The 26211-nt window shown below is 50.6% G+C and overlaps 1 protein-coding gene across 1 annotated transcript in view; it reads left to right on the top strand.

Moving 5' to 3' along the window:
- The window catches only part of LOC103200186 (cytochrome c oxidase assembly factor 8), a 28029-nt gene extending 2684 nt beyond the window's left edge, over positions 1 to 25345 (top strand). Inside the window, exons 2-5 of the mRNA XM_007944618.1 lie at positions 18042 to 18239; positions 18686 to 18749; positions 21710 to 21800; positions 25240 to 25345. Coding sequence (XP_007942809.1) covers positions 18042 to 18239; positions 18686 to 18749; positions 21710 to 21800; positions 25240 to 25345 — 459 coding nt within the window. The remainder of the gene's footprint in view (positions 1 to 18041; positions 18240 to 18685; positions 18750 to 21709; positions 21801 to 25239) is intronic.
- The last annotated feature ends 866 nt before the right edge of the window (positions 25346 to 26211 follow it).

The raw sequence follows: 26211 nt of genomic DNA on the forward strand, positions 1-26211 counted from the left end.
CAGCAGTTTCTCCAGGGAATTACATTTTGGCAGTGTGGAGAGATTGCTGTCTGTCAGGCTTTGATTGTAAATACCCAGTCTTCTCACAAGCAACAGGTGGTAAGCCTGTGTTTCCTTTATCCGGCTAGATACATCATTTTATTACTGCCTGTGAAATTTTTGTTCATTCTTGGCTCTGCCTTTCACTTGAGTTAAGGAGATCAGCTTTCAGTATCTACATAATTTGTTCCCATCTCTGATGTTTAGATACCAGTTTTAATAGAAAAATATGATACAAATAATAGAATTTGGAGTAGTTAGGTACCATATTCAAATTCCTTCCAAAGTCAACTTCAGCTCAGCTTCCTGCCTGCTCTGTCCTCGTCTGGGTTTAACTCAACGGGTCTGCACTTGTCTGTGTCTTGGAGTCATCTGTTAGATCCTCCTCAACCCGCCCCAGTTCTGGTGGGATCCACCTGGGTGCACCATCAGGATTTCTCAGGGTGAGTCAAGTGAGCCCCCAAGTTTGAGAACCACTGTTTACATTGTGTGCGATGACATCAACTCCCAGTCCTGGGATCGTTAGCACTGGTAGGAGTAGTTAACACTCACTGCCCCGGGACATCCTGCCCTTCATGTATGTAACCCTCACAGTTCTGAAGTAGTTACTTTCAACATCTTTCGCTTTACCGATGAGGAAGATTAAATAACTTCCTGAAGTTATACAACTGTAAGGGGTAACATAAGGAACATACATGTTAGGTCCTGTACACAGAAGGTAAAGAATTAAAAAACATTTTCTAGTAATTTTTGGATCGAAACAAAAATTCAAGCCGTCAGCATAGAGAGGTAATTTTTTTCAAAAACATTTATGGTTTTACACACTGTTGCTTTTATTTTCCAACTGGAATTCCTGTGCCAAAGAGAATGGATTTGTAAAATCTTAGATATGGTCAGATTACATTCAGAAAACCAGCCCCTTCCCTTTTATTTTTGTCGATTTGATGATTTAAAAATGCGGTTTCCTTTCAAGTAGTTTTCACTTTCTTGATGCCTACCAAGTGAGTCTCTTTTCCCGTGTTTACTGGCCATTTAAAATTGATCTCCTTTCACGTGCCCTTTTTCTATGTCATTAATTCAGAGAAATTATTTTCATTATGGCTGTCAGTATTCTTGTCTGTCATATCTATTGCAAATGTTTCCCAGTCTGCCTTTTTATCTAGTTTATGATAGTTTTTTTGCCAGGAACTTTAAATAATACCTATGTAGTAAGACATCAGGGAATCTTGGTGACGCATCAGCCAAGTGCTCGACTGCTAACCGAAAGGTTGGTGGTTCGAACCCAGCACCTCTGCAGGAGGGAGACCTGGAGATGTGCTTTCACAGAGCACAGCCTGGGAAACTCTGCCGGGTGCTGTGTGTCCCACGCGGTCCCTGGGACTTGGACTCGGTGGCACCCAACAACCACCCCAAGACTTACCTGTCTTTCTGGTTGCTGGGTGTAAGCTGATGCTGCCAGAAGTCCACTCGCTTCAGGGCGTGATGGGAATCACTGTCAGCCCAAAGCTGATTCCTGTGATGGGACAGTCACACGCCTGCACTCGTGGGGAGGTAATGCTTACAGGTGATGGACAGCCTGGTCTCATGCGTCCATCCAGGAGGGCGATCTTCAAAACCCCAGAGTGCAGATTCAGAATAAACTACAGGCAAGTGAGAAACACATAAAGGCGTGGGGGCCGTGTCTTCCAACCTCTGGCTTCACAGGGGGCATAGAGAATCACCAGCAGACCTGGGCTGGTTCCAAGGCGGATCAGACAGGCCGCTGCCCTCCAGCCTCTGACCCTGGCTGTCCCTCCCACGGCCCTCTCTACTTCTCTGCTGGGTTGACTAATTCGTTGCAATGGCCACACAGAACTCACAGATGATACTCACAATCTCGAGTGTTAGGGAAGTACCACATTACAGTTCAGGTTCGGGAACACTCAGGATGCAATTCTTCCATCAGGACAGCTTCTCAGCCGGGCTGCAGGCATGCTTCTGTCTGGCCGTGGCCTGTGCCCTCCTTGGGCCAGTGTTTATAAAGGTCTTTTAGCTTTGCCGATAGCTGCCCGAAGAGGCACCGCAGTCCACTGACACACCTCCTGCCCAAAGGCACTCAGCTTTCTCCCTCCATGGCCCAGGAGGACTGTCTCATGCCAGTCACCCTTTTTTAAAATTTTTTATTGTGATGTGGCTACATATTTACAAAAGCACATGCGTTTTACTCTCACCAGTTACACACATTTGGTTTCACAGCCTGGATTACAATCCCCACCCATAAACAGCTCTCCTCGCCTCTTCTCCCTGTGCCCCTCTCCCTGTGTTCTTCTTACCTGTGCATTTCTGTCTGTCCAGCTTTCCCTGTCTGCAAATGCTGCCCTTCTGATGTCTCATGGTGGATCGATCTAATGGGTTCATCTCACGGGGGTAGGTGTTCTGCTTGTAGGTCTTTGTACTGTTGGGCTGAGAGTTACAGCAGGGATGTGAGCCCAGTTCCAGCCCTGAAGGATAAAACCCAGGGCCATAGTTTCTATCTGACCAGTAATTCTGGTTATTTTTGGGTTTTGGAATTTTGCTCCACATTTTACCTCCCACTCTATCCAGGAGCTCCAATTTTGATCCTGTTTCGAGTGGATGGCATTGGTAGCCGGGCACCATGTAGTTCTGGCCTCAGGGTCATGAGGACTGAGGTCCTCGTGGTCCATCATATCCTTGGACTAATCGTTTCCAGATGACTTTGATTTTCTTCACTCTTCTTTGCTCCAGATGAGGGGAGACCAATAGTTGCATTTTAGATGGCCACTTGATAGCTTTTAAGACCCCAGTCACTACTCACCAAAGTAGGATGGAGAACAGGACTTTTATGTTCTATGGTGTGTCAGTTGAACATGATGTCCCCCAAGACTATGGTCCCAAGCCTGTAGGCCTGCTGATTCTCTCAAGGTGTTTGGTTGTCTCTGAGAAGCTACTGCAGCCTTGTCCCCTGTTACTTCTATAATGTGTGTTGATAATTTTGTAGCACAAATATATATGTAAGACTGCCTTCAGCCAAATCTCCCTTGGTCTTAGATACATTCCTGTTCGCCTCCCACCCCTGATCTTCTCACCTGTCTGTGCGTTTACCCACAGCCTAGTGTTTGCTGCCACTAGTAAGGCAGGGTTGTGCATGTAGTAGTGTTTGCCTCTGTTGTCTATATCTTCCGTGTCCATGTGTGTGTCCTCCTTTTCCCTATTGTCATTGTACTGGTTACACACTTTTGTTATACTGCCTTTCCCTTCACCCAGATCAACACGTGACTTGGAACTAGTCAGAAATTTTCCCTCCCATCCCTGGTAACCAACAAAGTAAATTACCTTCCTTCATAAACCCTTCCTTGACTTTTTACAGTAATGGACTCTTACAATATTTGTCCTTCTGTGACTGACTTATTTCACTCAGCATAATGTCCTCCAAATTCATCCACATTGTGAGATGATTTGCATATCCTTCATTGTTCTTTAATGTAGCATAGTATTCCATTGTGGGACTGTACCATAGTTTGGTTATCCATTCATCTGTTGATGGTCACTTAGGTTGTTTCCATCTCTTTGCTACTATCAGTAGTGCTGCAGTGAACATAGGTGTGCATATGTCGGTGTCCTGCCTCTCACCTCTTTAGATTATATTCCTAGTAATAGAATTGCTGGATCAAATGGTATTTCTACTTTCAATTTTTTAAGGAAACACTATACCATTTTCCACAATGGTTGTATCATTTTGCAGTCCTACCAACAGTGCATGAGAGTCCCAATCTCTCCACACCCTCACCAGCATTTGTTATTTTCTGTCTTGTTGATTTTGCTGTTATTGCTGGGGTGAGATGATATCTCATTGTTGCTTTGATTTGCATCTCTCTAATGGCTAATGAGTATCAGCATTTCCTCCTGTGTTTGTATGTCTTCTTTAGTGAAGTGTCTGCTCATGTCCTTTGCCCATTTTTGAATTGGATTGTTTGTCTTTTTGGTGTCGAGGTGCTGAAGTTTTCTATAAATTTTAGAGATAAATCCTTTGTCAGATAGGTCATAGCAAAATATTTTCCCCCAATCTGTAGGTTCGGTTTTTACCCTTTTGGAGAAATTTGATGGTGTACATAGGAATTTTTAAAAGGTCCCAGTCATCTAGTTTCTCTTCTGCTGCTTATGCATTTTGGGGAGGTGGGGGGGGATCTCACTGCCATCAAGAGAGAAGAGCTGGAGGTGAGGTGCAGCAAGTCCTTGGACCCGAGATCCCTGTGCTGGGGCCTCCTTGGCTGAGAGACATCTCGGTGGAGAGATGCCCTGGCTGGCAGAGAGGGTGGCAGTGGGACCAAGAGGCACAAGACAGCGCGGCAGGCTTACCTACCCTACAGAGGCAGAGGCCAGGATGAGAGGCCACAGACCAGAGAGGAGTGTGTGAGGGCACAGCGGAGGGGAGACTGTCCTGGTTGAAGAACTGTGTCCTGAGCATGTTCCTGAACCTGAGTTATAGCCTGTTACTTCCCTAATAAACCCCATAATTGTGAGGATTGTCTGTGAGTTCTGTGTGGCCATTGCAACAAGTTATCGAACATAGCAGAGAAGTAGTGAGGGCTGTGGGAGGGGTGACTGGTGTCAGAGGTGGTCAAAGGCTGGAGGCTGGCGGCTTGTCTGGCCTCATAGGAATCAGCCTTGGGCTGCTGATGGTGCTTCTGTCTTTCTCTTGTGAGGTTAGAGGAGGGCAGAAGCTGCCGCCTCCATGTACTTTTAGCAGCAAGCTATCCAGTCCCCTTGGTGGGCCACAGACACTTCACGTTTGCATAGTCCCCCCCAGTCAGCTGGTGGGAGTCACCAGGACCCTGGCTGGAAGGGCCAGCCCAAGTCATTCGCCTCACTGTAGGCATCCAGTGAGAGGTTTGAAGCATAGCATTTTAAAGCCTGACATGGCTATTCCTTGTATTTAAAAGGCTTTCAATAACTAACTGGGAAAATAACAGCTAGAGCAGGAGGACTTCAAAAAACATGTAATTTAACTCCATTGTTTTATAGGTGAGGAAATTGGGGTCCAGAGAGGGAAAGAGACTTGCCTCCTGTAACATAGCAGAGTCAGCCCTCAGCTGAGATTTTCTGACTGCCTGTGTGGGGTTATTTTACCAGACGTTCTTTCTGCATCTACTGAAGCAGTTCCACGATTTTCCCCTTACTCTGTTACTGTGGGAAATTACATCCATTGTTTTTTCTTGGTTCCTTGATTATGGAAAATTTCAAATATGGACAGAGGTGGACAGGATTGTGGCACGTTGCTCCTCATGCGTCACCTGCTCCCGTCCATCTCACCTTCCAAACCACTTTGCGGCAGATGCTGGAGAGATCTCTCAATCTGTAGATCTGCTTCCCCCTGCCCCTCCCCCTTTAAGCTCTCAGCGTGTTAACAAAAACAAGGATTATGTGTCCTTCAGAATTTCCCACAATCTGGGAATTACATTTCCATGGTAATGTAACCAAATCCACTGCCATTGAATCAGTCCCAACTTATGGCGACCCCCATTGGGTTTCTGAGGCTGTCATCTTTACAGAAGTAGATTACCCAGTCTTCCTTCTGCGGAACGGATGGTGGGTTTGAACCACCAACCTCCTGGCTAGTAATGAGATACCTTAGGCACTGTGCCACCAGAGCTTATGACAGGTTCCTCTCAGGTCTTCCTTTTCTGTAAATTGACCCCTGCATCCTAGAGCCTTGACTAAGTTCAGATTTTATTTTTTTTTTGGGGGGGGAGCTGCTTTATTGGGATGTTCACCCGTCTGGATTGATTGCTTTTCTGTCATACCAGCTGTGACCCAGGGTGGAAACCCACCTGTGTTAGACTGGGTTCTCTAGAGAAACAAAACCAGTAAAGCTTATATAGAGAGAGAAAGGAAAATTTATCTTAGGAAAATGGCTCACACACTTATAGAAGCTGGCAAGTCCCAAGTTCTGAGATCAAACGTCAAGCTGGAGGCTTTCCCGACTCTCACAGCTGCAGGGGCTGAGGAGCTCAAGGCTGGCAGGCAGTACACAGGCTGTTGACTCCAATGAATGACGAATCCAAGATCTCCAGGCCAAATGGTGGATTGTTCACTCACGGAGAGCTGTAGGCAGTACGAAGGAATCGTGATCCACAGAAGAGTGTCTCTTTTCCCAGGATGTCCATAAATATACTAGAAGCAGGCCACACCCCTAGGGAAACTCCCTTTCAACGGATTGCCTGCTCAAAACATATACATCTGATCCCATCGTTGAAACAACCCACATCACAGTTGCTTAAAACACCCAGAATGTGGTCCAGCCAAGTTGACACACAGCTCTAGCTATCACACCACCTTGGCCCTGAGGCTGCTCTGAACTTGCTGGTTTGTTTCATCTCAGTATCATAAGAGAGGCAGCCTCTGATTTTCCTTGCTGGTACTGCCCCTGAGATTCTGGTATCACACTTACATTTAGTCTCATAACCTGAGTCACTGCGTGTACCTTGTGGGGCCTGTGTAGGAAGGTGCGATTTATTTTCTTCCGGGATGAGAGTTTACTGAAGTCTCTGGGCTGGGATTTTTAATGGGAATAGTCTGTTTTAGAGCTCATCTTCTCTTTGACTAGGGTTCAGGGCTCCTGAGCTGGTAGCCGAGGGCAGTGCATGTCACACAGGTCACAGCAAGATCTCTGCACTTGGTGGAAACCACGTTCTGTAATTTGTAGCTCAGAAATGAAGACTTTTTGTAAAAACATAAACACAACACCATTATCCCACCTCGAAACTCTGTCTTCCACTAAGCAAGATAAGTCAGTTGCTAAAGAACTGGAAGTGTGATCTCATTTCTGTAAAATAAGCAAATATATAGAAACCAAGGATGTTAGTACCCACCGAGGTGGGAGGGAGGGCGACGGGGCGTTGTGTTCATGCTGATGTGGTGGCATGTGAAAGGATAGCAACAACGGTGGCACAACGTGAACAGTGCCCTTGAATTGTAAATATACAAGTTGTCATGTTTATGAATGTTTCGGTGTGTGCAATAAAAATGTTTGTGCTTGGAGGGGCTTTATCAAGAAAGGGAAAAGACAGTCTACTGAATGAGAAGAAATATCTGGAAACTGTCTATCAGACAAAAGCCTAAAGTCCAGAATATATAAAGAACCCCTACAATTCATTGTCAATAAGACAAACAACCTGTTTAAAGATAGGCGAAGGGGCTCAGGACCATAGCCTCGGGGACACTAAGTGCAGCTGGCATAACATAGCCCACAAAGGCAGTGTTCTCCATCCTGCTTTGGGGAGTAGCCACTGTGGTCTGAAAGCTTGTGAGCAGCCATCTAAGGTGCAGCCATTGGTCTCTCCCCGAGTAGAGCAAAGAGGCGTGAAGAAAACCCAAGAGAAAGGAAACAGTCCGGGGGACTAATGGGCCATGTGACCCCAGCCTACACGACCCTGAGACCAGCAGAACTGGGTGGCACCTGGCTACCACTGCTGACCGTTCTGAAAGGGATCGCAAAAGGGGGTCCCAGATAGAGTGGGAGAACAATGTAGAGCAAAACTCAAAAATTATGCAGAAGACCAGGTCTGATAGAGACTGGTAGAACCCCCAAGACCCTGGCCCTTAGGCACCCTTAATACTTGGAACTGAACTCATCCCTGTGATTCAGCCAGGTGATAGATAGGCCTGTAAGGTGACCAGGAATACCAGGGAGTTTCACACTCATTAGAATAATCAACTATATGATATCCAAAGGACAGCATTTGCCCAAGGACGGAGCTGGGAAGGCAGGAAGGGATAGGAAAGAAGAACCGAGGGAAATGGTAACCACAGGGAGGAAGTGGGAAGAGTGATGTTGCCTTGTGGGGATAGCAGTGAATGTCACAAAACGAAATGTGTATGAACTATTGATTGGAAGCCCAGTGTACTCTGAAAAATTTCACCCAAATTACAAAGAAACAACAACAGCAAAAAATGACAAGACGAGAATGTAAGAGAACAGAGAGACTAGATGAAGGGAAAGGGGACAGCCGGAATGGAAATCCGGAGACTAGTCCTGCGTTGTGAAGAGTGGAACCGGCGTCGCTGAAGTTTGTGTACAGACTGTTGACTGTGAACCTAAACTGCTGTGTAAACCTTCCCCAAAAGCACAATCCATTTTTTAAAGGAAAAAGAAAAAAAAGAGACAAAGGTCAACAAGCACGGAGAGGCTGCTCGGCATCATTCATCATCAGGGAGTGTGGCTCACACCCCAGTGGCACCACTGCACGCCCACAGACCGCTGTGACCGGGAAAACAACCAGGTGTTGGCGAGGAGATGGAGAACGCATCCATTGCTGTGACACCACTGCACGCCCACAGACCGCTGTGACCGGGGAAAACAGCCAGGTGTTGGCAAGGATATGGAGAACGCGTCCATTGCTGGTAGAAATGGATGATGACGCAGCCACGGTGGAAGCAGTTTGGCAGTACCTCCAAAAGTTAATCATATGACTCAGCCATCCCAGTCCTAGGCATATACCCCAAAGAACAGACACATGTCCATGGTGTTTGTTGTAGTATTACTCACAACAGCCAAAAGATGGAAACTACCCACATGTCTAAGAGATGAATGGACCAACAAGATGTGGCACATCCATTCAGTGGACTGCTAGGCAGCCATGAAAGGAATGAAGTCCTGATCCATGCTATGACATGGGTGAACCTTGGAAACATCATGTTAAGTGAAATACATCAGTCAGAAACAAAACTGTGTCATCCCGCTTACATGAAATATCTAGAATAAGGAAATGCCTAGAGGGCAGGGATAGAGGGGAGGGGTACTGAGGAGCGAAAACCCAAACCACATCTGTGAGGGAGGTGTGGTAGACCCGTTTTATAGGTGGGGACGCAGAGCCAGGGGTACTCAGTGACTTGCTCTTGTGGAAACGGCCTGTAATTGGCCAGATCTCTATTGTGACGTTTGCTGCCTGTGGACAGCTGAAGATGACAAGGTGACCTGAGCTCAGGCATGTGGCTGACGCTTGCATTGGTGCTCCTCAGAGCTGCCTGGCCCACCCGGGACTTTACTGTCTGGCTTAATCAGTTCCAACTGATGGTGCTTTTCCCCGGATGGGGGTGGGTGCTTCAGTTGGCTGAGGTGATTGTCTGATCAGCAGGAACTTGGGCTGTACAACGGTGAACGAAGGTTTATGCAGGAGGGACCCATGCGCAGTAGCATTTCCCAAGACACGAGGCCGTTCACAGATGAGAAGAAAACGTTTACCTATCAACCTGTTTTCTTTCCAGAGTTTTCTTAGGGTGTGATATATGAAGGCCAAAAAACAACTTTGCTTGCTGAAAGTGAGGATGACTTGAAATATTTACTGATGAAGATTAAAGACTTCAGTCTGCAGGATGGACTACACCTCATTATACAACAAAACTCCTCACAACTGGACCAATAAGAAGCATCACAATAAATGGAGAAAAGATTGAAGTTGTCAAAGACTTTGTATTACTTCCACAATCAACACTAATGGAAGCAGCAGGCAAGAAATCAGATGACATATAGACAAATCTGCTGCAAAAGACTTCTTTCAAGTGCTGAAGAGCAAAGATGTCTGTTTGAAGACTAGGGTGTGCCTGACACAAGCCATGGTATTTTCAGTCGCCTCAAATGCATGTGAGAGCTGAATGGTGAATAAGGAAGACTGAAGCAGAGTTGATGCTTTTGAGTTGTGGTGTTGGCAAAGAATGCTGAAAGTACTGTGGACTGGTAAAAGGACTAAAATCTGTCCTGGAAGAAGTGCAGCTGGAATGCTCCTTGGAAGCGAGAATGGCCGGACTTCATCTGACCTACTTTGGTCATATTGTCAGAAGGGACCATTCCCTGGAGAAGGATGTCATGCTGGGTAAAGAGGAGGGTCAGTAAAAAGGGGGAAGGCCCTCAACGAGACGGACTGACACGGTGGCTGCAATGATGGGCTTGGTTATAGCAAGGATTGTGAGGCTGGCACAGGAACAGGCAGTGTCTCCTTCTGTTGCACATGTTGTTGTTGTTGTGATGTGCCGTCGAGTCGGCCCCGACTCATAGCGACCCCTCCTTGGGTTTCCGAGGCAGTATCACTACGGAAGTAGGATTGCCCAACCTTCCTTCCGAGGAGTGGCTGGTGGGTTTGAACCTCCAGCCACCTGGTTAGCAGGCAAGTGCCTTAGCCACTATGCTACCAGAGCTCCTGTTGCACATAGGGTCGCTGTGAGTTGGAGCCGACTCGATGGCACCTAACAACAATAACAACATCTGGAGGCCAGGGACCCAAAGAGGTGAAGCAGAGTAGGTGGCTGGGGGAGCTGAGAGCTGTGCTCCCTGTGAAGTGGGCCTCACCACCTGCTGTGGCCGGTAGTCACCGACTCGTGACCTCCGTCCTAGGGGGACACGGATGTGTGGGATTCCACCCGCCTGGAGTGTCTCTGTCAGCTTTACTGAATTGTGTGCGTCTCTGGTTTAACAAGCCTTTGCCATTCTCCTTGGGGCCTCAAGGCCCAGCTCCAACCCTGTAGTCTGACATCCAGGCCTTTCAGGGTCTGGCCTGCCCACCCACCAGCTGCTTCGGTGGGTTTTGCCCTCCCGACTCCCCTCTCACGTCTTACTTTGCCATCTCAGTGGATTTTGGGAGTCCCTCTCCACACGTGCAAACAGAACAACATGGGATCAGTTTCTGCCCTCTTTGTAGCTTTCCAGAAGGCATCTGTGTGCTGACACTTGGAGATTCTTCCATTTCTTTGGCATTAAAAAAGAAAAAGAATCGGTAGAAATGTTTGTCTGATGATAGCTGGTGTCCCCTACAGGTTCTCTGCGAGGTGCAGAGGTTACAGGAGTGAGTGTCTCTGGCTCCTTTCACACTCGCAGACACACACGCAAGCAGGCACACGTGTGTTCACGGATGCCTTCCTGGGGTGCAGTGAATGGCTTGGTCTGGCCCTGCTAGCCATGGGCTTTGGGACTCCCACCAATGACTGGGTGGGACTATACAAACGTGAGGTGCCTCTGGCCCACTCAGGAGGTTGGATGGCTTAATAATAATGTCTGTAAGGTGCCTGGCAACCTTGTGTGGGTGGGACTATGCAAATAAGTTATATGGAACCCTGACATGGGGATTGGTCAGTTTTGCTATCCCACTGGGCTTAGAATGAGCCCTCCTAGAGGCTGAGAGGGGGGCTCTCGAACCACCATCAAGAGAGAAGGACAACCAGGAGTACAGTGCATCCTTGCACCCAGGGTCCCCGCTTGAGACGGCAAAGAGACAGCAGACGGGGCAGAGACACAGTGAGAAGCGGCTGAGGCAGAGGACCGGGCACTGGCATGAGACGGGCGGCTTCCCAGCCATGGAGCGAGAAAGCCGAGTGCCCCTGGGCGGGCGCTTGCTGGTGCAACGGGGTGCCTCTCTGGGCACGATTCAGCAGTGCTCAGAGAGCTGTGTGACACTGGTGCAAGCAGGGCAGAGGCTGAGAGCAGAGGGCAGCGTGCCTGCAGCCTGGCTGAGAAGAAGCCGTTCTGACCAACTATATCCTGAGTCGGTTTGGATCCTGAATTGTAACTTGTTGCTTGCCTGACAAACCCCATAATTGGAGCATTGCCTGTGAGTTCCGTGTGACCATTACAGTGCGTGGTGGAACCCAGCAGAGTAGTGCTGGGGGAGGGATGGACGGTTGGTGTCAGCCCTGCTGGGAGAGTTGGAGGGTGGCGGCCTGATGGGAACCACCCTTGGGCTGCTGCTGCTGCTCGGGGCCCTCCATCCCCTTGTGAAATTACAGGCGGTCAGACGCTGCCGTTCCCAGGCCCATAGCCGGCCCACAGTCTTCATGAGCAAGTGGGTCCACGTGGAGAAGCTGCTGTCACTGCCGGTGCCAGGCCCTCGGCGCAGGAGAAATTACCGCGGACTTGATCGTGTGCTCTGTGGGAGGTGGGACAGGCACCCAAATGAATATGGGAGGCCAGAGGACCCAGGCCTCACACGTGGGGGGCCTTGGGGTGAGCTAGCTCCCAGAAAGAGACTTTTGACAGGGCCTTAAATTCTGTTGCTGACAAGTGGATTCTGGTTCATAGTGACCCTATAGTATAGAGTGGAACTGCCCCGTTGGGTTTCCAGGGCTGTAATCTTTACAGAAGCAGACGGCCACATCTTCCGTGGAGTGGCACCCTTCCATGGTGAGTTTCTACTGGTCACCTTTCCATCAGTGGCTGAGCTCTCAACCGTTGTACCACCGGGGGTCCTTGGAGGGCCTTAAGGATAATGAAAAGAGTTAACATGTAGCCTGGAAGGCTCCCTTGCAGTTGGCATTCCTGAAATTAGGAAACCCCCTTAAGGCGGAAATAGGTGCTAGGGCCCGTCACCCACAGATCTCTGTTCCCATCTCAGGGCCAGGCATGGTGGAGTGGAGGCAGCCCTGCAGTGGCTGGCACCCACCTGGCACATCGGGAAGGAGGGCCCGGGGACTGGGTGGAGCGGAGCAGTCGGGGGCCCTGAAGCAGGAAGGGAGGCAGCCTGGTGCGGCCGGCGGAGCTGCACAGGAGAGGCGAGTGGAGGCGAGGAGGTTTAGACGGGACCCTTCCCAGACCCGTTCCCACCCCATTCCTAGAGAGCTTCTCGTGACCTGGCTAAGCTGGCCAGGGAAGTACAGAGCTACCTCGGGGTCGTCGCGCATCCTTTTGGGGAAGAGGCTGCAGGAAGTGAGGTAGCTGGCAGGACCGTCACGCTCACGTCCAGAGTGGGGCATGTCATCTGGAGCACCTCCGACTGCCCCACACCCCAGAGCCAGTCATTACATTTTCTGGAACGCTGTGGTGGTTAACACAACTGTTGTTAACAACTAAGTTACGCGCTTCAAGTAAATTTTGTTAAAAAGGAAGGTAATAAATATAACTCATCCCGTTTATTTTTATACATTTTACAATTACTTGCACTTCCGGGGTTCTTTATGTCTGTCTCTGACAGAGACCTGTAACGGTGTCCCATGTCCTACCAGCTCTGTGCTCCGCAACAGCCATCTTGCTGCTTGAAATCCCCGGTGGTGGGAGTGTGTCCACCTGGAAACTGGCAAAGGCTCCAATCCAAGTGAGGTACTTGATTCTTTCTGTGTCCACTTCAGTGAAGGAGAAAATGCTAGTTTGCAGATTGAACGTTACTGTGTTGCATGTGGCCGTTACATTGTGAATAGCAAGGTGAGGAGCTGTTCCTGCAGTATTCAAAAGCTGTTATCCAAGGCAGCCAGCAAGCTGCTCTGTGACTGACAAATCCGCCTCCAACAGAGGACTTCTGGGTTCACTTTGGTCTTGCTCCTTAATGTCAAGGAATGTTAGTCAGCTGCAGCCACAGGTTACATGGGGCACAGGAATCAGCAAATCAGTGAAAACCCCCACTGAGGTACCAGTTCACACCACCAGGGTGGCTGCGATAACAAAAGACAGACAATAACAAGTGTTGACAAGGAGGTGGAGAAACCCAAAGCGTCACACACCATGGTGGGAATGTGAAATGGTGCAGCTGCTGCGGAAAACAGGCTGGCAGTTCCTTGGAGGGTTGAGTGCTGAGTTACTGAATGACCCAGCCATTCCGCTCCTCACGTGCCCAAGAGAAGTAAAGCGTATGTCCACAGAAACACCCGTATGTGGACACTCATAGCAGCACTAGCCGTGGCTGTCAGAACGTGGAACCGGCCCAGTGTTCATTCACTGAGGAATGGGTATTCATACAGGGGAGTGTTTGGCAATACATGGGCATGAAGTGCCAACACATGCTAAGACATGGATGATACTCAGAAGCACATGGAGTGAAAGCCAGCCAATCCCATAGCACCACACGTGTCCTAATTCCGTTCATGTGAAGTCTTCAGACAGGCAGAACTGGATAGACAGAAAGTAGACTAGAGGTCTCTTTGGGGTGATGAAAATGTCCTGGGAAAATACATATGCATAGCAATGGTGGTTAATCGGCTAAAACCCGGGGAGATTTATGCTTCCTTTAGCAGGATGGATTTTACGGTATGTGAAGTCTGTCTCTATAAACCTGTTATTTAAAAACTAGTGAAAGCGTTCTGTGAGAGTGAATTGGTGAGGTGGGATTTACGAAGAGGGTGTTATTACTTTATTACCTGTAAGTTGTGTGCTTGTTGTTGCATGCCGTCAAGTCAAGCCTAATTCATGCGATCCCTTGTGCAACACAACAGTGCAGCTGGCTTGTGTGCCATCGCCACGATCTTGGTGTGCGAGAGCCCCTGGGTGGGCCCACTGTATCTTAAGTGACGCCCCCTGGGCTGCACTCCCAGAACGTACTGCATGGCTTCCCACCGGCTGGTTTTCAGAAGGAGATTGCCAGGCCTTTCCTCCTCAGCTCTTTTCGTCTGGACGCTCCACTGACTGCTGACCCCTGTGGGTGACCACCTGGTATTGAAATTCTGCTGCCATAGCTTCCAGCCTCGCAGCCACACACAGCACGGTAAACGGACGGACGGGTGGTGGGAAGTATGTGCTGCGTGTCTGTACATCAGTGATACTGGTGATAAACTACGTCCACAAAGATGCCCTACTCCCGCAGCCATTGTTAAAGTTTACTGGCACACACTGCACAGGATACCTGGACTGTTTCTTCCCTTCTTCCATCTCCGGGTGGACCCTCCATCCGGTCCTTCACACAGTGCTGGCGAACCGCCCGGTGACTCCGCACACTCATAAGGCCTGCTGTGGGGTCTTAGGCATTTTGTGGGACATTGCACTCTGTGAAGACAATAATTTATCACCAAATCTTCAGTTCATTTCTAATCACTTGATCCTCTGCAGAGATAAAGCATTTTCCAGCAGGCAGTTTTTTCCCCTAAATGTGGCCTTTTCTTTTACCTAATTTGTCAAAATTCTTTGATCATTTTAAAATAGAATTTTTCACTTCTTAAGACACTTCATAGAAACATTTTAAAATTCTGAGGAATAACTATATTTAAAATACAGTTTTTCAGCATTTCCTGCTGATTGACTTACTTTCCTAGACTCAGATCTAAGTTTCTGAACGGTGAGTCTTGTAGTGCTGACGAGCCGGACGGATTGTCAGTAAAACATCCGAGTGCTCGTCCTGAGGAGCCCTGGTGGCACGCTGGCTCAGTGCTTGGCTGCCAACCAAAGGTCCTCGCTTTGAACCCAGCAGCTGCTCCTTGGGAGAAGGCGAGGCAGTCAGCTTCTGTAGAGATCACGGCCTTGGACACCTTGTGGGACAGTCCTGCTCTTCACCCGGGGTTACTAGGAGTAGGAACTGACTTGACAGCACACAACCACGGGCGTTGTCCTGGAGGAATAGCTATGGTGTTGCACTCCAGAAGCCTGTGTGTTCAGGTGCAGGGAGAGCTTTGTGAGGTCACCTGACCTCTGGTCCCGAAGCAGAGCCTGCAGAGCCTGGCATGCTGGGACTGTCCTGGATGGTGCCTGAAACCCTCCTGCCAGGGCCTGCACCCAGCGTGTCACAGGCCTTGCCACCCAGCCTGCCGCAGTCCTCTGCTTTAGTGCCTGCCTGTGTTTAGAATGCGTGGCAATGTGGGAAGATTTAGGGAGGCTGCAGCGCTCAGAATCCCCTGGAGTGTTTGAAAAAGGAGAAGGCATGGCGTGCCGGCCAAGGACAGCACTGCGCTTGGCCGTCTCCTGTGACAAGTTCTCAGGATGCCTTGTGCATGTTGGCGGAGATGACGGCAGCCCTTGGGGCTGAGCACGAAGAGGCTATGTCTCCCAACCTCTGCGGCGACTGGGTGTCCTTTCCCAGTCTGCCCTGGGCTCTTTAGCCTTATCGTCGAGCGTTGAGTCCAGGGACTTACATGGCAGACCCATTGGGGATGGGGAGGCATGGGGTGTGTTGGAGCTTGTAGTTAAGGCTGGGCCTGGTTGAGTGGCTGGGCAGCTGGTGGTAGTCATTTCCCACGATGAGACTGGCAATCATCTCCACGGTGGCATCTACCACAGGCAGCTGAGAAGCTGGTTAGGGATGTGGCCTGCTTCCCATATGTAAGTAGCAGCTTGGGGAATGGTTCTTCAGCTTTTTGGCACGCTTGAGCCCTGCATGCAGCTGAGTCGTTGTTCAGCAGCCTGCCGTGCTCTGCCGATCTTGGGACTTGCAGTGGACTTGAATCAACAGCCTGCTGTGTGGTTTGGTAACATCAGGGCAGTGCCTTTTTAATTTGTCACCTTGGGCTTGTCAGCCTCAGCAGCCAGCAGCTGCCTGAGTGAAGAAAGCCTCCAGCTGCAGTGGCCCGGGAGCAGGAGGCAGAGCTGAAGCCCAAGGTCGAGGGCTTTCTCCGAGCCCCTGGAGCCTGGGACTTTGCAGTCGAACTTCCAGCCTCCCGAACTGTAAGAGAATACACTGCTGTTTGTTCAAGCCGACCCATCTGTGGTGTTTGTGTTAGAGCAGCACTGGGGACCCAGCACAGAGCTGAGTGCAGACTGCAGCTGAATGCCTGAGCCGTCTCTCCCATGCTCCCGTGAGGGCTTCCCTTGGTTTCGCTGACCTTCTACTATGTCAGACAGGACGTCTTTCCTGATGATGTGTCCATAGTGAGCGAGCCTTGCCATCCTTGCTTCGAAGGAGCCTTCTGGTTTTGTTTCTTTTTGGATTGTGTTTTGTCTTGTCCAGATGTCATAAGTACAAACACAGCACCGACCCTCTGGGCCTGGCCCCTGTGGTCAGCACACCACACCTGCTAGTTGCCGTCCCCTGGGCACCAGCCTGTCATCTGGGTGTCCCATCCTTTGTTTGTCTGTTCATCAGTTGAAGGACACGTGGGTTGTCCAGATATCAGCGTTATGAATATCCAGGCTTTTGAGTGGATGCATGTGTTCATGTGTCCTGGGTAATGCCTAGGAGCGAGACGATGACGTGCTGTGTGAAGTGCATGTCAACTTCGACAGACTCCCGACCTCTCCTTCCAGAGCGTCTGCACCATTTTGCATCCCCACCAGCAGAGTACAGAGTTCAGTTGTTACACGTCCTTGGCAGCGCTTGGTGGTGTCAGTTTTTAAGACTGTTTGATCGACAGGAAATAGCGTCTCCTTGTGGTTTCATCTGCGTTTCCCTAGTGATGCTGAGCATGGCTGTGTGTGTGTATTTGCGTCTGTACATCTTTTTTGGTATAATTTTCATTCAGATATTTTGCCTGTTTCAGTTGGACGGTCTGTTTTCTCATTATTGAGTTTCAAGTACTCTTTACATATTCTGGGAACTAGTCTTTGATTGGAGTTGCCAAAACCTCTCCCAGTGTGTGGCCCTGTTTTCATTTTCTTAACCATGTGTTTCAAAGAGCAGAGGTTTTTAACATTAGTGATGTCCTACTTATTTATTTTTTATTTTATCAATCTTGCTTTTGGCGTTGTATCTAAGGAATCTGCCTGATCTATGTTGCAAAGATTTTCTGCTAGAAAATTTCCAGTTTTAGGTTTAACATTTTATTTAGGTTTATGACCCATTTTGAGTTCATTTTTATACACATTGTGAGGTGTGGGTTAAGTTTGCTCCCCCCCCAGCTGTTAAAATGGCCAATTGTTCCAGCGTCATTTGTTGAAAGTGTGTGGCACAGTGCCAGTAGGAAAGCTTACTGCAGGCAGGTGCGTCTCGGATGAAACACCCACAAGGCTCCTCAGAGGCGGGGATGGCAGGGCGTCACCTGTCTTGCTTCGGGCAGGTTGTCAGGAGGGACCGGTCCCTGGAGGAGGACATTGTGTCGGTACAGAAGGGGGTCAGTGAGAAAGAGGAGCCCTCAGTGAGGGGACTGACACAGCGGCCGCAGCAGTGGGCTCCAGCCCAGCCCAGATTGGGGCTGGTGCAGGGCCAGGAAGGGTTTGGTCGCCGTGGGCCAGAGCTGACTCGACACCCAACAACGTACTCACCGCAGTGAGTCCCCTGGGCACAGTCTTAGAAAGAGGAAGTGACCAGGGACTTGACTGACACCCGCCATTGACTTTATGACACCAGTGGTTCTCTTCATTGTGCATGTTAATCCCGTGCACTTTGTTGAAGGTCTCCAGGTTCGGCCCTCCAGGGACGTCTTGTCACGACTGGATTGGACCCCCGGATAAATACTCCAACCTCCGACCTGTTCACTTTTACATCCCAGAGGACGAGTCGCCGTCGGAACGGAAGCTTCGAGAACTAAGACAAGAAACCCAAGAATGGAACCAGCGATTCTGGGCAAAGCAGAATCGGACTTTCCATCAGGCAAGTCCAAGTGCTGGTGGTGCGGTGGCTCAGCGCTCGGCCGCGGCCCCGTAAGGTCAGCAGTGTGAACCCCTCAGCCACTCCAGGGGGGACAGAGGTGGCGGTCCGCTTCCATAAAGACTCACAGCCTTGGAAACCCTGGGGCAGTGTACTCAGTCCCACTGGATCCCGGGTGGGAACTGACTGCACAGCAGCCGGGCCAGCTTACCGTGAATAACCCAGTTGGCCACTGGGCGGCGCTGAATCCTTAGTCTTGGCTTCGCCTCTGTGCCTGTGCGTCTGGATTTCCGTCCTGTTTTAAGATGAGACTCTTAGACGTTCAGATGATTTCACGCGGGCTTTAAGTCCGCATGAGCCTTCTCCAGAGCGCGGGGGGCGCGCTGCGTGCTGGCTACGGGCATCTGCAGGGGAAGCGGCAGGGACCCCTGACTCTCCTCTCGTTTCAGGAAAAAGAAGCGTTTATTCACACGAGACTGACGGCTAAAGGCCTGGGGCTGAGCGCGGAATCAGGTCAGTGCGGTCTGCCGATGAGGTTTCTGTCCGAGCCACAGCGCGAGGTAAACGAGGTGCTTGGAGGGGCGGCCGGCCTCCTCCAGCGCAGGCGCGTTCAGGGGCACGGAGCGGATGCCGTGGCCCCCTCCTGCAGGGCCTCTCGGCTGTCCCTGTCCAGCCTCCCTGGGGAGGGGGCGGGACTGGGCGGTCCTGCCTGGTTTCCTTTATGTCAGGTGGGAAGGAGCACCGACCACGCAGGAAACACGTGGTGTTTCTGCCACACGGAGCACGGCCTTGAGGGGGTGGGACAGGAAATGCACCCCCAGCTGGAGAGGCCCGTCCTGGCCGCCAGGCTCCCTGTGGAGCGTCTCGTGTCACTGTCCTTCACCACCACCATCCACTCCCCGTTTGTCCGTTTGCCAGGCACCGTGCCACCTGTCTGTAGCCGGCTGTGCTTTTCCCATGTCCTCACGGCGGGTGAACTGGTCTCAGGTGTGGCCTTTCAGGCTTGTGAGTGGGGGTGACTTGAGTAGGTAGCACAGTCACTGCCCCTCAGCAGACGTGAGCTCTGTGCAGGCTGGCCTGTCAGTCCTTGTGGGCCATTGGTCCCCACCTGCACCTACTCGGTGGGCTCACCTGGGTCACTGTGTGCTCGAGAACCCATCCATGGACACAGGCCAGCTCTGCCCGGGGAGGGGTGGGCTTCTGGGTGGGACGTGTTCACTCTGGGAACCACGCTGTTTCCCTTCCTGCACACTAGGCCCCACAGTCCCTTCCTAGACCCTGCGGTGAAGCACACAGCATCACACATGTTTACCTGCATGTGCGTGTGTGCCAGCTGTGAGGGAGATGGGTCTTGCTGGGATCAGCAGGGTCTGGCCCCCAAGACTTCTTTTGAATCGAGCTATAATCCACATACCATAAAACACAGCCCTGCAGGGCGGGTAGGCTGCGGGTTCCAGTGCGTCCACGAAGTCGTGCCGTCATCCCCACTGTCTAATTCCACTGTCCGGCCGTGGAAGAAACCGTGGCCCCGTCGGCAGCCCTTCTCCCTTTCCTCCTCCCCCAGCCCTGTGAAGCCACTAGGCTGCTGTGTGTCTGTGGCTTTGCTGCTGTTGGGGCTCCCTGGGAACGGCCATACCGTGTGGTTGCTGTGACCAGCTGCTCACTAAGCGTCTGTCAGGGCTCCACCTCGTGGCATGGATCACAGCTACACTGGCTGGCGTGTCGCCCACTGTGAGGCTGCGCACTTCTGTCTGTCCGTGCCTCAGCTGGTGGCCGTGCAGTGGGTTCTGCTTTGTGATCCGTGTGGATGATGCCGGTGGACAACTGTGTGCAGAGTTTCATGGGGCCGTGTGTGTTCAGTCCTCTTGGGACCTAGCAGCAGAATCGCCACATCACACTGTAATTTTATGTTTAACTTTCTCAGGTACTGCCAAGCTGTTTGCCATGTGGCAGCCAAGTGGCTTGGAGTTCTGGTGGCATAGTGGTTAAAACATTTGACTGCCAACCAAAAGGTCAGCAGTTTGAACCCACCAGCTGCTCTGAGGGAGAAAGGTGAGGCAGTTGGCTTCCGTAAAGATGTACAGCCTTGGAAACCCTCTGGGGTAGTTCTCTGCCCTCGAGGTGCTGCACAGTGGAATCCACACAGTGGCAGTGGGTTGTGGCCAAGCGGCTGCTCCATTTTACCTTCTCACCAGCTGTAGTGTGTGAGTTCACCTTCTGCACACCCTCTGCGCACAAGTTATTGTCTCTCTGGGAGTTGAGCCATCCTCATGGGTGTGACACGGCATCTCCGTGTGGCTTGGCTTTGCGTTTCTCTGATGACCATGGTATTGGGTACCATTTCGAGAGCATGTTGGCAGTCTGTCGACCTTCTTTGGGAAAACGCATTTGAATCCTCTGGTGATTTCCACATTGTGTTTTTGTCTTTTTACCATGGAGCTATAAGAGCTCTGTGTATGTTCCAACCGTGAGTCCCTTATCTGAAAGGTGACTGGCAGCCCTGCCTCCTGCATTGTGGTTTGTCTTTTCCCTTGCTTAATGGGGCACCAGAGCTTTCCGTTGTAATGAGATCTAATTTAGCTCTTTTTCCTTTGTTTGCTTCTGTTTTAGGTTACTGTCTAAAGGAAGGCCATGAAGGTTTGCACTGAAGCTTTGCTTAAGGGTTTTGGCATGGTAGCTGGGACACTTAGGTCACGGTCAGTTCTGAGTTGGCTTTTGTTCGTGGTCTGAGGTGAGGTCAGTGTCTCACTCATTCTTTGACAGATGGAGGTCCAGTCTCTAAGCCCCACTTGTTGATAAGACTGTTTCCTCGTTGAATTGTCTTGGCCCCCTTGTCAAAACTCAATTGCCCGTGCACGTGTGAGTTTCTTTCCGGAACCTTGTTCCAGTCCATTGATCTTTATCATCCCTGTACCAATACCGCACAGCCTTGGTCACTGTTGCTGTGCAGTAAGTTTTAAAATTGGGAGGTGTGAGTCCTCCGACTGTGTTCTGCTTTTTCAGGATTGCTGTGGCTGTTGGAAGTCCCTGTGAATTTTAGGGTAAGCCTGTCAGTTTCTGCAGAGAAATCTGGCTGGGCTCTTTTGTGGACTGTGCTGAATCTGAAGGCTAAATTGGCAGGGTTTCTGTCTAAACAATAGTATGTTTTCCGGCTGTAAGCTCAGAGGGCTGTCTATTTATTGAGGTCTTTTTTTTTTTTTTCTTTCAATGCTATTTTGTACTTTTCAGCATGTAAGTCTTAACACTTCTGATACTAAATTTACTCCTAAGGACCCTATTCTTTTTGATGCTGTTATAAATGGAATTGCTTTCTTAGTCTCCTTTTGGATTGTCTGTCATTACTGTACACACATACAGTTGATCTTTGTTGTTCTCTTGTCCTGTGATCTATTGAGCTCACTCATCAGCTGCAGTAGTTTTCTGTATCTTCCTTTCCCTTACGTCTTAACGCTCACGTGGAAATTAACTTTCAGGTCGGAAGGCGACACTGAACGCGGAGGAGATGGCCGACTTCTACAAGGAATTTTTAAGTAAGAACTTCAAGAAGCACATGCGTTACAACAGGTAGGTGTCCGCCTGCTTCCTGCACAGTAGACCCCCCAGCCAGGTGGGTAGGGTTCTTTCCTTAGCAGAGTCTGATGGCACATGTTTCTGACAGAGCAGACGTCATCTGACTTTCCTGGCTTAGCTCTTTGCCCTTCTCGATAAGGCTGCTGGTTTCATTTTACCTGCATGGTAACCCATTGGCACTTAGCACCCCCAGCTCCTGGACTGGGGTCTCTGAGCCACCCTCCCACTAAAAGAAACCCAGGCTTCCTTGGAGAAGCAGCAGATTCCAGGTCCCAGTCTCTGGTATCTTAGGCCTGAAAGCGAGGAGGTGAATGCAGTTCCCTGGGGTTGTCTGAAAACCACGTAGGAGCAGCTCAGAGAGGCTCACACGGGCCAGTGACCGGATAACTGGAGCCTCAGAGAGAAGACTGGCTGCTGTGGGCTTGACAGTGTCAAGGACACAAACATCCCCATGAGCCTCACGATGCTGACAAGCTCAGGCCCTCTGGGCATTGCCGGGGAAGCCAGTTACGTGAAGGCAGTGCCACCTCCTGGTGGCCCCACCGGGCTCCCAGCGGCCCCTCTTTCAGAAGAGGATCACCAGGCTTTCTTGCAAGGCGCCTGCAGCCTTTGGTAGCAGCTGACTGTGCTAACTGTTTGCAGCACTCAGAGGCTCTGGGGCTAGGCTATTGTTCCTTTATTCTGAGAGTTGATAAACCAAAGAGAGGAGCAAAAGAACCTACCCCTGTCCTGCCTTTTGAGCAGCTTTCAAGGTGACCAGACGAGGGAGTGCATTTCTCCCTAGAAGAATGGCACTGATACGGTTAGAAGTCACCATGTTTCTAAGGAAATGCCGTCACGGATCTAGGCGGCAGCCATCCATGGCTGCTCAAGCCATCAAGCAGAAAATGGGGGCCTATTGTGGCGGATGGGCCGGCTCATCACACCTAAGCCCCCATCAGTGCCCCCATCCTAACACAGGGCCACTGTCACAGTGTGTCACTATCATGTGACACCCTGTGTCACGGTGGCTCTCGGTGTGATGAGGAGTGCAAGGTGCCACCTGGCAGGGGGTCTTGAAGAAAGAACTCATTGACTTTGAATCTAGTCAGGCCTCCCATCTAAGTACCAGTTAATAGGCCAAGGCTGTGGGGTAGGAGGGCGGGGGTTAGGTGTTCATAGAGGACTGTTAAAAATGATTTTAAAGAAAGATTTTTTAGATGGAGGAGACTCATATTAGGTTGTATTAATAAATTATTTCTTATTTGACACACTAATGATATTATGGTTATTTCTTAAAAGATTTTAAATGATTACAAATACATATTGGTGTGTATGTACTACAAAACAAAAGCCACACCCACTGCTGTGGGGTCTATTCTGACCCACAGGGCCCCTAGAGGACAGACTGGAACTGCCTACAGGGTCTCCAAGGCTGTCATCTTCATGGAAGCCGACTGCCTCATCTTTCTCCCTTGGAATGGCTGGAGGGTTAGAACCATCATCTTTTTGGTTAATAGTGGATGCTTTAACCACTGTGCCACCAGAGCTGCTCGTGTCTCTACTGGTGAAATAACATAATGTGATGTCAGAGACGTACTTTAAAACAAAACAGGCATTTGGCAATGGTTACTGTGATGGTTGGAGCTGTGTGTCAACTCGGCTGGACCACAATTCTGTGTGGTTTAAGCAATTGTGATGTGGGTTATTCCCATGATGGGATCAGATGTATATGTTTTGAGCAGCCAATCTTTTGAAAGGAAGTTTCCCTGGGGGTGTGGCTGCTTCCAATATATTTATGGACATCCTGGGAAGAGAGACTCCTCTGTGGACCAGGATCCAGTTGTGCTGCCTACAACTGTCCACGAGTGAACAATCCACCATTGGCCTGGTGATCTTGATTCGTCACTTGTTTGTTCCAAGCACTTGGGACCTGCCAGCTTCTAGAAGTGTGTGGGCCATTTTCCTAAGAGAAGTTTCTCTTTCTCTATTTGTACACATGAGCTTTCTTGGTTTACTTCTCTAGAGAACCTGCCTAACACAGTTACAGGTGACGGCTGCACAACATGATGTCGTTGGTGTCAACTGAAAAACGCTGAATTAGCAAAGTTATGTTATGTATTTTTACACCAATATACCACCCACCAGGTTGGATGAGGGGCACGATGCCAGCTAGAGAGCGTGATGGCAGTGTTGGAGCAGGGGAATGTCTGAGGCTTCATTACGACTCTGTCTTTACGTACATCAGAAATTCCCAGAAAAAAAAAGCTTGAAAAACTAAAGCTCTTTGCTTTTGGCATTTCTTAGTTGTCTGGTGTAATGATTCATCCTGAAGCACTTGCGTCCGTCTGTTACCATGTTCAGCCCAGCAGACGTTGGCTCCATGTCTCTGGGCCTTTGGTTTCTGAGGTGGACACGTAGCACGTGTGCACCAGTGCGCTGTCTGATGAGCCTGGTGATCTCCAAGCTGCAGTCGGGGAGAGGGGAGCCAGCTCCCCGGGACCAGGAGACGGTGGGGTCTGGAGCACCCCTCCTGTGCCCTCCTCCTGCTCTGTGTTCCCTGTCAAATGGAAAGAGCTGCGCCTCCACACACACACGGTATCATGAGTCTGGCTGTCCATCCTGGTGAAGGGGATTCTGGCTTTTCCGTCGTAACCTCAGAGCTTTCCTCCTGACAGGAGGCCAGTTTCTGGTCCCAGAAGCCTTCCTTATCAATGGCGCTGCTTCTCATTCATGGCGTCACGTGGGTGGACAGAGGGTAAAACGTACCCTGTGCACAGGTCTTCCCGCCAGCACACCACGGCTTCATGCACTCGTGTGTCTTGCCGCCATCCCCTCTGAATCCTTGTTTGTGCTCTCCGTCTGCACCGAGTCAGGTGGAGTGGAAGTGCCACGTGGGGCTGTGGCTCACTGGGCTGAGATGCAGGGCACTCGCCGTCCGGCTTCTGAGGCTCAGCCCCAGGGGTCTGGCATGTTGGCATTTCCCGGCTGTGCCCGCCTAGCAGAAACTGCTGACAGTGCCGCTTACAGCGTGCGGGGCTCCGTGGCACTGTGTCAGCAGCTTGGGAGTGACCTCTCTAGAGACGGAGGGAACTGAAGCCCAGGCGACCGGGGAAGAGGCCTGGGGCTTTCTCATGTTGGTGTTGGTGTGCATCAGCTTCCCACTCCAGAAGACTTCGCTTCTTAAGTGGATCTGGTGCCCTGAGAGGCCTGGTACTCTAGCTGGTCATGCCCCCATCACTCAGCCATTGTGTGCCCAAGAGAGGGCACCTCTAGGTTCAGGGACCCCAAGGCTTCCTGGGGTCCTGCAGTGTCTTCCCGAGAGCCTGGGGTGGGGGTTGCTTGGGGCCAGGCCTGCTGAGGCCCACAGCAAGAGGAGGACGTGGCTGGGTGTCAGTCCTCGGTGCTGGCACGTCTGACCCGGGCTTTCCTTTCTCTTCCTGGAATGGAACAGAGACTGGTACAGACGTAACTTTGCCATCACCTTCTTCATGGGAAAAGTGGCCCTGGAAAGGATGTGGAGGAGGCTTCGACGGAAGCAGGACATCACCCGTGCTTAGGAGCCACCCCGGCCCCCCAGCACCCTGCTCCCAGGAGAAACGCCAGCTGTAGGGGCCCGCCGGGTGAGGGCCCTGAAGAACGGTCAGCCCCTGGGACCTCCCAAGGCCATGTGCTTTCACCCTTCGAGGAGCAGGGAGTGTCTGCGTGTCAGTGCAGGGTGGCCCGGAGGACAGGAGTCGTGGTGCCTCAGCCCTGGACCGGCTCCTTACTGTGGTTCTCAGACTCACCCCATGGCGGTAAAGTCATGCTCCATCTGCCCGGTCCATGGCTCGAATTCCAATTTGAAGGTAACAGCAGGAAAGACTACTAAGCTTTCCTTCAGGCACTTGGCTCCCTGGGAAGAGGGGTGATCTCACAGCTGGTGGGGGGTGAGCTGTAGCCACTGACCTCAGTGGGTCACAGACACCCGCTGCCTTCCCCATGCTCGGTGGCTTTCAGGGGGACATGTCCCAAGTGGAGTGCAGGTACAGACAATCCCAGTTCTCTGTCAGAAGGACCGGTTTGGGGGGGGTCAATGTTAGCCTGTCCCGATCTTTCTCAGTTACCCGGGTCCTGCCCAGTGACTTGGGGCTGGGTCCCATCCATTTTAAAACCACCATTTGATGCAATCCTCAGCCTATGTGACTATGAGACCAGAAGAACTAGATGGTGCCCGGCTACCCCTGTCAACCACTCGGAGGGGGATCTATGTAGGAGATCCTGGATAGAGAAGGAGAACAATGTGGAACAAAACTCAAAATCGTTATTGGAAAAAAAGGACCAGGTTTGCTGGTCTCATAGAGCCTGATGGAACCATGGAGACTATGGCCCCTAGCTGCCCTTCGGGACTGGAATTGAACCCACTCCTGTGGCTTCCAGCCAAACA

Source organism: Orycteropus afer, unplaced genomic scaffold (assembly GCF_000298275.1).
Source record: "Orycteropus afer afer isolate SDZICR_OR568_19922 unplaced genomic scaffold, OryAfe1.0 scaffold00128, whole genome shotgun sequence".
Classification (NCBI taxonomy): Eukaryota; Metazoa; Chordata; class Mammalia; order Tubulidentata; family Orycteropodidae; genus Orycteropus; species Orycteropus afer.